Source organism: Hydra vulgaris, chromosome 12 (assembly GCF_038396675.1).
Source record: "Hydra vulgaris chromosome 12, alternate assembly HydraT2T_AEP".
Classification (NCBI taxonomy): Eukaryota; Metazoa; Cnidaria; class Hydrozoa; order Anthoathecata; family Hydridae; genus Hydra; species Hydra vulgaris.
The window spans coordinates 27,910,684-27,923,000 of NC_088931.1; the positions used below are offsets into that span (position 1 = coordinate 27,910,684).

General features: G+C 26.9%; 1 protein-coding gene across 1 annotated transcript in view; it reads right to left on the reverse strand.

Annotated features, from left to right (window-relative positions):
• The window catches only part of LOC100205361 (pericentriolar material 1 protein), a 53,288-nt gene that overhangs the window by 21,414 nt on the left and 19,557 nt on the right, over positions 1–12,317 (reverse strand). The window contains exons 11-16 of the mRNA XM_065812798.1: positions 8,866–9,017; positions 8,667–8,781; positions 5,034–5,187; positions 4,259–4,384; positions 2,873–3,471; positions 2,442–2,734 (exon numbers count right to left, since the gene is read on the reverse strand). Coding sequence (XP_065668870.1) covers positions 2,442–2,734; positions 2,873–3,471; positions 4,259–4,384; positions 5,034–5,187; positions 8,667–8,781; positions 8,866–9,017 — 1,439 coding nt within the window. The remainder of the gene's footprint in view (positions 1–2,441; positions 2,735–2,872; positions 3,472–4,258; positions 4,385–5,033; positions 5,188–8,666; positions 8,782–8,865; positions 9,018–12,317) is intronic.

Sequence of the window (12,317 nt, forward strand, 5' to 3'; positions counted from 1 at the left end):
AGTTCTTACTTAACTGCCTCTAATGTGAATGTTAGTGCCAGCATAGCTTGAAGACACCTTGCCAAGGACTATAACCTTTGATTGTAACGTGCTGCATTAAAGCCACACCTTTCTCAAAAAATACTAGTGATTGTCTCATATTTTGCAAAGAACGCAAGATTTAACTGGTCAAATGTGACATGCCATGTTTGCCACTGAAAAACAAGTTAAGTAGTTTACAATACGCAAAGTGTATTTTAAAATGGTCAAGTTGTAAGCAGTGGCAGGCTGACCCCAGAGGCTATGCAGGAGTCCTGCATGGACCTTATCTTTTTACCTTAGAATGGCCTTTTAAAAAAAAAAAATTTTACTATATTCTTTTAATGATCAAAAAAACAATTTTTTGTCCGCTATATTTATGCTTTCACAAATTAAATTTCACAAGTTAAATAAACCATCTGATTTGAAGAGTTAATTTTGAGTGCTAATGTATTTTGTATGCTAGTATTGAATATATTTGCATTTTGTATAGTAAAATGCAAACATTTAAACGCCCTCAAAAACATTTGCAAACAGTATTTTTATGTCACAAAATCCCTTTTAAAGATTGTAATAAACTAAAAAATCTGTGACAAAGGTTGAATTAAGCAATTGCGACGGTCAGATGGGAATTTGCGATCCTGAAATTATTTAATTAAAAGAAATAGCAACTGCTTATTTTTAAGTATTAAAAATCTTGTTAAGTTAAATAGTTTTTTTTTAAACAATTTATCATCAAAACTTTTTAGCTTTAAATTTAATTGTTTGTTTTGCTACTACTATCATTTAATTACTATGTAATTGAAACGACCCCTATAGCTGAAATCTCCAGTTTGTCATATGATCTTTTCACGCGATCAAAAACTTTTCAAAATGATAAAAAATGATTTAAAAAAAAATTGCTTTTTCAAAAAAGTTTTACTATTAAATCTACCTTTATAAAAACAAAAAAAATTAATATATTAAAAAAATTACAATATTTGAATAGATAAAAATATAGTTTCCCTAACAAAAGAAATTGTTGTTAAACTAATTAAAGTTTTGTTTTTTTAATCAAAATACCAAGTTATAACATAAAAGTTATTCAAGACAGTGATTTCAAAGCATATCTTTTTAAGCAACAATACTAAGCTGATATAAGCACTTTTTATAATGCAATGTAACTTTAATTAGTTTACTCTAAGTTACACAGCATTTATATATTTGTAGGCCTTCAAATCAAGCCCGTATGAGAAAATCAAGCGTATGTGAGAAAATTCCAACATAAATGGGGCTTTTAAGAGAAAAAAAAAGGGCTTTTAGGAGCCAGCACGCCACATATACATATTATGCATGGCTAAGTATGCAAATATGTGCATGTGTGTGCATTTGTGTGTGAGGGCCTGTATGTGCATGCATGATTTAAATTTACATATATCAATTAAAATATATTTTGAAATGGTTAGGAAAAAAGTTTTTGAATATTTTTTTTAACAATTAATGCTCATAGTTGAACACCTGTGTAGTTTAGACCAATTTTCTTAATGCTAATCTCTTATCCAAATACAATATTATATAAAAGATAAAGCATTAATCTTTAACAATAAGAGACCTTATTATAAAGCAGAAGTGTAAAACATCCATGTAAATAGAATATTTAGACTTCTGGGTGCAATAAAAAAAGCTCACTAACCTAGTAATAAAAGTATAAAACTGCCTCAAAAATTTGGGAGCAAGAAACTATTACTTATTTACTTGATTTTAAATAAAATATTTTTGATAAAATGTTTTTGTTGAAGACAAAAGTTGTTTACAGTAAAGTTAGTTTATTTTAAAAAAAATTCATATAGAAGTTATACACTTTTTATTGAGTTTTTTCGATTGAAGTAAAACATTAATTTCTTAAAAAAGCTTGTTATATAAATTTTAATTTACATAACTTTGTTTAAGTTAAACTAGGGTTTTCGACATGTACAAAATAATGAATGGAAAGGAATGCTAACAATCACTCTTGATGACATAATGATAAACATGCATAATCATGCTCGTTGACAACATATTTCAGTGTTTATGGGTGTGAAATACTGCGCTGGGTGATTTTATAAATAATAAGTACTGTAAAAAACATGTTATGCAATAAAATATTACCAAATAAATAAAAAAATCTGTAATAAAATAATATCAAATAAACCAAAACAAATTCATTCTAATTTTTTAAAGACTTATTGCAACAAAAAAACTTCTTAAATAAAATGTAGAAACATTACCTAAGCTTAGTTTTTTTATCTGTTACTCATATCATTGTAAACGTGTTTTTTTTTTTTTTTTTTTTTTTTTTACAACAGATAAAATAGTAATTTCCTAAAAATGTACTGAAATAAAGTAAGAAAACCACAGTTATTTCATATTCTATAACTTTTAGGTCTTAGACTAAATATGCTTACACATTCTTCAGTAGCTCCATAATCATCCTCCACAGCTGAATCCTCCTCATTGGAACTTTGTGCTGTAGAACCTCCCCAAGTTGCTGCAGTTGTCACATCTGCACTATATGCACTTACACCAACACCTTCATCACTGTGAACAGAATAAGTTCCCCTATCATCAGACTGAATCTCTTCTAGTTGAGTTTTTTTTTTCCTTTGCTGCTTTTCAACAAACTTTTGTTTTTTCTGTAGTTCATACAGTTCTCGTTGTCTTCTTATTTCACTAACAGCAATAGGGTTAGAAAGAGGGTCTGTAAACAAAAAAAGTCACATTAAACAGTATAAACAATAAAATATACATTGTACTAAATACATGTTTAAAAAAAATTTAAATTATATCTTCAGTATACTGAACTAACTTTACTATATAACTTTGTAATTAAACTTACGAGTGTTATTTTCTTCGCTGTATGATTTACTTTGCATTGAGTATGCTTTCTCAGAGCCATATTGTGGCTCTGTAGATACACCATCATTTGACTTGACTTTATCTTGCTGTTTAAGTTTTTCTTTGGTAAGACTGGGATAAGATCCATTTCTGTTATTATTATTGAGTTGAGATAAATCAGAAATTGGATCAAGATTTCTGTGAGTTTCTAATAAACGCTCTCTCTCTTTAAGTAAATAGTTCAACTCTAATCTTTGCTTACGTAACAAACCCTGAAATCTCCGCTCATTATCAGTTAAATTTTCTGGAAAACTTTCTGCACTTTTAGAACAGTTACTATGATTATCGTCTTCAGTTTGCTCACAATCAGCATCATCATCACTTTCAGTTTCATCTCCTCTGTTATCTAAAGTTTTAACATTTTGAACTTCTAGATCATCATCAATTCCAGTTTCTTCACAATTAGAGTTTTTGTCATTGCTAAATGAACGAGCAAGATTCTGAAGATCACTGATAGGTATAAGAGGACTATTACCTCCTTGAACATCTTTGACCAACTGTTGAAGGTTGTACAGCTTTTGCTTTGCTGATTTTAGTTTCCTAAACGTTCAAGAAAAAACAAAAAAAATAGCACTTAATATTAGAATATTTAAAGGCAGCAATATTACCTGATAGGCTGTAGATTTCCCAGACCTGGGAGAGGACAGGAAAAAAACTGAAATTTATTGCCCATGCAGAATTAAACTTGGTACATAAATAAAAAAATACCAAAGAAAGCCAGATGAACAAGGAAATTCTAATAAACTTCCATATAACATAAAATATCATAAAAACATTATTCCGAGACATTAAAAAATTACACAACTTAAACTGGAAAAAACATAAATTTTTTTTAGTATTTACTGTTAACAACTTTGACAATGGGCAAATACTAAAACACTTGAAATACAGAAATAACAACATGAAATACATAAAAATGTATAAACAAAGAATTTAAAGAACACATTTACATGCTTAAGCCATCTGTGAACTGTTTTATTTTATGCTTATTATTTCATTAAAAGGTACAAAAAGAAGTGTTTAATTTAAAATGGTACTTATTGAACAACAATATTTATGAGAATATTTGGATAATAATATAGTTTTCATGCCAGAAAGACTTTAAGCCATAGATATTAAAAAAATAGAATAGTGGAAAAATAAGAAAAAGTTGAGACAAGAAAAGTCATAATTTGCAAAACCCACTTTTTATCTTTAAAATACCATTATAGTATAACATAAAAACTTAAAATAAATCAACAACAACAACAACAAAAAAAACTACTTAAAATGTTATACTCGAAGAGTAGATAGAAATAATAATAATAAAAAAAGTAAATATATTTACTTGACTTTTGCTAAAAACTCTGGATCATCTTGCCACTTGAAATTATTTTCAATATCAGAACTTTCTGTTTTTTGAAAAACTTTATTTTCAATTTTTGAATTATCTTTTTTTGATTTGGATTGTTGACTAGAAAAATTAAAAAAAATTTAAACTAAAAAAGTTAAAAGAAAAGAAACAATTTAAAAACTAATACAATTAATTTTACTAAACCTGCCTGCCCTAACTAAAAACCCTCTAAGATCCACAGACACTCATGATGACTAACTAATTCACTTAATAAATTTAAATTTGTGTATAAAAGATAAAAAAAAAACAAGAGTGCAAAAATAAAAGAACTAAATATTAAAAACAATAGCAATTAAAAAGTTAATTTTTTTTTTCCCTTTCCTAAAAATAAAAAAAGTGTTTAGCTAAGCATAGATAAGTCTTAAGCTATAATATATAAGCTTTCTAGTATTGCTTATTTTTATAGCATACAGCTTTTTCAGAAAAGGAAAAAAACGAAGAATAATGAAAGATCACTGCCCTATGCCAAACCCTCAGTTGATGTAGGAGGACTCGCAGACACACACTTACACACACAGATATATATATATATATATATATATATATATATATATATATATATATATATATATATATATATATATATATATATAAATATATATATATATATAAATATATATATATATATATATATATAAATATATATATATATATATATATATATATATATATATATATATAGACACACACAAATAATAAAAAGTTATACTTAAGATACAATGATGCTTGGTTAGTGACATTTACTTTCGTTTCTTGATTTTTTGTATTTGAACTAGGTGTTGGTAACATTTTTGTATTAGTACTAGGTCGTGGCAGTTTATCATTTTGTAAGTTCAGATTTGGAACTGGTCGATTGTTAATATCTAAAATTTAAAATTTGTTGTATTACATCTTGGATAATTAAAAAATTTAAAATAGTTAAGTTGTTTTCTTTTTAAATATTATTAAATATTGTTGTTCAATAAGTACCATTTTAAGCAAAACAGTTTTAATAACATTACCCATACCTCTAGATTCAAAATGCCCAAAACCTTAACCTTTAAATGATGATAATTTTAAAGACAAAAAATCAGGCTATTGATATTATATAATTTTAAAAAAATAAAGAAATATTCCCTAAAACTTTTAAGATGTTAAAATACATTATAACAACATCTACTTCAATGGAACAACCTATACAAAAAACACTACTTCCATGGTGCATCCTACATATTGTGCTCAAAATTGCTAAACCTATGTCTAAAACTGTCACGTGTTCCTTACTTGCTTGCCTGGCCTTATGCATCTCTGTGAGGTTTATTCTTTATTATTCTTTACTAACTTTTTATTATTCTTTATTAATATATGTAGTCATATATGATTAAGCAGATCAAAGTTAAATTTACAACTTGAATTTGATTTTTATAAATCAAAGTTATACAAGACATTACATTCTGCAAAACTTAAACATAGATAAACTACAGATATTTTTGTTATTTGAAAATTTTTATCAGAATATTTAACTATTATAGTTGAACCAAGTTAATGAATTAACATTTTTATTTTCAAGATCAAAAGGATTCTTGATTAAAACTTTTTTATTTGTAGACAAATATTTAGAGACAAATACTGCTATTTATTGGATATTTGGGTTAGTTTTCTAAATATTGGTTAAAAATAGTAAGGAAAATAATTATGTTATGCACGCATCAGATCAATTATTCAATATTGAAAAGTATTGTTATTGACCATACCAGGTGAAGATTATTTCCAACATTAGGCATTATAAGCATTAAGCTTGACATGTCTTTGCATGCAACAATCAACTATCACTCTCTTGAATTACAATTATCAATCAAAAACCATCTTTACTTTATGTATGTCATTCTTTAAATTTGTAATTATTGATTCAGTTTAAAAAGTTTAAATTAATTTTCATTGAAATTAAAAACTTTTATTTAATTCAAGGCTTGAATTAAGTGATCTTCAATTGCGATATCTGGAAATGCTTTTGGTCTTTAAATTTTTTTTTTTTTTAAACCATTAACTCTATTTTTATCCCTAAATAGTTTTTATTCAATAAAAAATATTTCTATTAATTTCGAAATTATGATATATAATTTCATTATAAAACCATATTATAATAATAATTATTATTATTATAGTTATAATTAATAAAAAATATTTGATAAACCATCAGATAAAACTAGAAAAATTAAGCATACAGTATAATCTAATATCAAAAATGAAACAACTGCAAGTCAAAACTGTCTAAAGAATTTAGCGGTGATTAAATATTTTAAATAAAAGAAATTGCAAAATAAGATATAAAATACTTTTATGACTTATTTAAATTTTATTCAATATTTTCTTATAATTTAAATATAACTGTCAATAAAATCCTCGCAACTCTCTAACACAGATATTTAAATAAAATTAAAGAGGAGTTTAAAAACATACAAAAACTAACTTTAACAATTTATGTTATTTTAAAACATAACAAAAAAACTCTAATAACATATTTTATAACATATCATTTTTATCACTTTTTTAATTGCTAATTAATTTAAAATATTTAAATTTTAAAATAATTCTTTAAAGTTAAATAAAAAAAATAAAAACCCTCTAAAACAAAAATCGGATTTAATATTTATACAATCCGCAAATAGCTTTAGTATAACTTTTATTGGTTGATTCTAAAATTACTGAGCATATTTTCGGACTTTTTGTAATTGTTACTTTTTTCTTATAACTTTTTTATTATTTTTTATAATACTTAAATTTTTTTTTTTTTTTTTTTTTTTGTGTAAACTCACCTTCCCAAGGCCAAGAAGGCCACTACAGACGAAGAAGCAGTCTTCTCCGCTTAGCCAGCACTTTCGTACTTGCCCACAAAAACTTTAAAAAAATTAAAAGAGTTTTGTTTTAAATTGCAACAAAAAATTTTTTGTTTATTTGTTTAACTTTTGTGAAAAATTCTTTTTTTTTTGCCAGTTTTTTATTTTTTTATTAATATTTTATCTAGTATTTATTCAAAGCATTCTTTTTGCTATTTTAATTTTAATTTAAGTAGTAAAAAAAAAAATTTTTTAATTGCCCAGGCTAACTTATAAAAAAGACCATCCTGCCAGCGCTTTTTTGTGTGCTGGCATTAAATTTCAAACAGAAAAGACTGAAGAGGCTACTTAATTGTAGTTATAACCCTCTCTTAACTTTATAACTCTGAAACACAAACCTTGACAAACATGGCCACTGCGCAGAGGAACTAGTTGAGTAGTGTTTTAATCAACGGGTGTTCAAAAAAACAAAAAACTATGTAAGTTTTCACTGTTATTATTTTTGCAGACGTAAACTAATTATTTGTTATTTTCATTAATTTGTGCAATATGAGATAAATTGAGCATTTCATTAAAATAGTGTTCACAGTTTTTAATAAAATAAGAATTTGAAGACCAGAAATATTTCCAGATGTCACAATTTATGATCACTTAATTTGCTTTTTGTAGTTTATAACTGTTTCTCATTTTTCTTTGTAATTTATAACTGTTTCTTATTTTTCTTTTGCAAAAGCACAATTAACAGTTTATGTGTTTTAAACTGGGAGAAACAAAAATACATTGGATTCAAAATGTTAAAGCCTTATTAGTGTCATAAAAATTGAATTGGAAAGCAACATTAAAATAAATAATTTAAACATAAGCTTAACATTAGTGTTGATTTATAATTTTAACAACTGAAACAATCAGCAATTTAAGTTTTGGTTCCTAAAATAGAAGCCAAAAGAAAAAGAAATTTCATGAGAAAGAATTATCGAACACTATAAAGCTTGTTGATGCAAAAAAAGATTTTAATGTAATTTATTATTTACTAATAAACCCATCAAAATGACTTAGCTTATTGATATAAAAACCTATAAGATCAACAAACCATAGACTTTACACTTTGTAGCTCCAAAATACTATATACCCACTTGTCAAATTGCAATCCCTACTGCAAACCTCAAAATTGTCACAAAAAATCTCAGACTCCCGCAAATTAAAATCTTTTAATATTCATTTTATATCCTATCTAATATAAATGCAATATTATATATATATATATATATATATATATATATATATATATATATATATATATATATATATATATATATATATATATATCTTTTTTTAGTAAAATTGTTACCATATTTTACAGAGTTTTGTAAATAAGTTTTATATTGTATAATAGATATTTACTATTTTTATGACATTATATGACACACAAATGACATTACTAATAATTAAAGAAATCAGTAAGAAATATTGTTTGTAATATATACAATACTTGTAAGATATATGCCTAAAATAAATAATTATAAAACCTTGATTATTTTGAATTCGCATCCTAGCCCCACCATTATTTTGCATTGTTTTAGCAAGAAGGCGATTGTCCCTATCAGCTTGAGTCTTAATTGGGGAATTAATACTCTTTGCTCCCTACAAATAACAGACAAATGATTTGATTATTTTTTTCAATTTCAATAAAATTAGATAAAAAACGATCACTAAAAAATTATTTACCTCATATCCAGTAATAAGCTCTTTCAGTTCATTCATTCGCTCGCGGACATCATTCAAACGCTGCACTTTTGACTCGATGTCCTCTGGATCACTTTTATAGTCATTGCTTAGTTGTTCCTGTGCTTCATCATCCAAAATATTTAGCATATTTGCTTAAAAAGTGAAAATGTTTAATTCAAATTCCTTAACTTTTTAGAGAACTTAGAAACTAATCTATTACAAAATTTACAGTAAAACCTACTGCAAGACAGTAAAACCTACTCTCAAGCCAGTAAAACCTACTCCCAAGAATAGACCTAAACCTAAAAAATAAAACCTTCTCCCAAGAATATACTCTTTTTATTGTAAATAAATACAACTAGTCTTTTTTTAGATAAACAGAATCAACACTGGAAATATTGAAAAACTGGGCTTCTCAAGCCCAGCTCGAGTTTCTGTAAAACAGTGGTTTTTAAAAAACAGCTGCTTTACTGTTTTAGAACTTTTTAAAACAGCTGTTAACAACTGTTTTCCTGTTTTTTAAAATTGGAAAATTTTCTATTTATAAATGTACTTGTAGTACTTGTAGGTGCTTAATACGCGGCAGGGGACGTTTACCAATTTGAAAAAGTTTTCCCACAAACTTTATCTATCTTAAATTCTAATAAAGTTTCTTGAGTTGCCGCCTCTGTCTTTATCAATGACTCAAACATAATTAGTATTGTGTTCCAGCAAGTTTTTACATCATGATGAAGTTTAATTTCTTTCCCTAGTAAAGTCTTGACTTTGGATTGAAAAACTTGATTTTAAACACTTAAGTAAGTTCTTCAGTAAATCATTATAATCAATATCATAACTTAAGTTTCGAGTTCTTAAGTTGTAATCAATACCATCTTCACACATTATTTATAGCTTCAAAGTGATGCCTTTGTCAAAATAATCATTTTCATTATCATTATCACAGGCACTGCACAGTGGTCCAGTACCATGCCATAAATACAAAAAAAAATTTTGTTTTATAATAAAAACAATTAAAAAATTAAATTATATATGTTATGTGGAAACCAGATTTAAATTTTTAAGGTCCGTAATTTAAAAAAAAATTTGTCTAGGGAGAGCTTGAAGTTAAAAAATTGAAGAAATTTATATTTTTTCAGGCAAAAATCAATCTACCAACTTTTATACAAGCTCCTCCTGTCATAGATAAATCTTTTTTTTTTTTAATATTCTTATAAAATATGGAAAATCAATATAAAATAATTCAAAATATACAATTTTTAAAAAAAGGCATAATTAACCGTATGCTTAATACTTTTTTATTATAAATTGTTTGAAAATAAAACTTTGATCAACCAGAAAAATTTTCACCCAGGTTTGCCCACCTTGAAATTTTTTGCGTTTAAAAACATGTTGTTTATAGAAAATTTTTGGCTGCTTTTGTTTGCTTTTGTATCTAAAGGGCCAGTCCAAACACATGATGTACTTAAATTAGAATGCGGCTCCCCCTCTCACTCCCAATGCTTTTTAATGAATTTCAACCGTGATAATGAATAGTGGAATATTCTAGTATAAAAGCGGATCAAACAAAACATAAATAAAACAATCAAATAAACAAAATCGAATAAACAAAATAATCAAAACTAATAATATTCAATAGTTATTTAGCGGTGAAATATGAGAAATAATGACATTTTCGATTACTTAATCAAAGGAAAGTATAAAAATAAATATGAAAGGTTAATTAGTAAAGAAACAAAAACCAAAGTTTGTATATTGTTTTCTCAATGTTATCCGAACTACAGATGAGGTTAACCAAAAAAATTTATGAAAAACTTTAAAAAGAAATGGAATGAGACAGGTAGACAAAAAGGAAGGTTTATAAATTGTTACAAGAAATGGTTAAATATGGAATTTATTGTAAACGAACCTCAACAACAATTTATGATAAAAAATCTACAACGAGGTGCACCTTCAAAATTATTTGAAGATCTCTCAAACAAGGTCAAAGAAAAGAAGATCTTCAGAGAGTACTGAAAAGTTAGGTGTTACCACTGAATGTCTGTTTCATGCCCTTATTCTTAATCTTAATAAAGAAGGTCGATTTAAAGATGCCAAAGTTATCAAACATTTGATGGAAAGTAAAACTGATGGATCCTGTAATATACCATGCTCTAAAGGCTACTCAGCAGAAGAAGCTTTAGCTTTAATGTTAGACTGTAGAATGAGTAGGACTGACAATCAAACTATCTGTCAAGGGGCCTTAGATAAAGGTTGCATGTTATACACTGCCTACAATTTTATTGTGAAAGCAAAAAGTGATTGCATTCCAGATTCCAGAATTGTCACATCAAACCACAGTGCTTTTGTGAATCTTCAAGGAATAATGGATCATACTACAAACAGAATTTGGAAAGTTATGGATAAATCAAAACTACCTGAGCCTTGCAATAATCTTCTTCTTATAAGCAAAGTTGGATTCGATGGTTCATCTGGACAGTCTGTTTATAAACAGAAAACCGATGATGAAGAGGATAGATTGCCAGTTCCAGTTGAAGAATCTTTGTTTCTTTCGTGGACAGTACCTGTGCAGTTTAAAATACAGGAGACTAATGTTATTCTTTAGATTAACCCCAAAACACCCTCAACCCAATATTGTCGTCCTGTTCGAATGCAATTGTTAAAGAAAATCAGCAAGTTGTTAAAGCAGAACATGATTTTTTTATGTCGACTGAAATCAGAGCAACAACCATAGACTTATTTCAAGTCAAGCACAAGTTAGAATGTACTATGATTGATGGGAGAGTTTCCACTCTTCTTTCTCCATTAAGTGATTCTTATCAAGTTTGCAATATATTTGGATTAAATCCTAAAACAATGAATGACTTTGTAATGGCTTACAATAGACAACCAAACCAGATGTCTTTGGAACTTGGAATTCACACTCTCCATCTCTGGATTTGTTGTTTTGAATGTCTGTCACATATTAGACAGAGAAGAAGACCAGGATACAATTATTGCGGATTTTTTCATGCAAACACTCCTGAAAAGAAAAAATAGTTACAAATCGAAAAAAAAGAAATTCAGGAAAAAATTAAAGATCACTCAGACTTATTGTTGATGTACCAAAAAGTGGTGGCTCTGGTACATCCAATGATGGAAACACAGCAAGAAGGGCATTTAGAAGCCATGAAACTTTTGCTGAAATACTTGGAATTGATAAGGATCTTGTTAAAAGATTATTCATTTCTCTTTGCATATTGTCCTGTAAGCACCCACTTGATCCAGATTAACTAGAAATATATTGCAAAGATATATTTAAGACATATGTAGCACATTTTAAATGGTATCCTATGCCTGCTTGAGTGCACAAGATGATAGTCCATTCACACCAGGTTGTAAGAGACAAACCAGTTCCAATTGGCCTCTTATCTGAAGAAGCCCCGGAAAGTAGAAACAAAGATGTTAAAAATTTT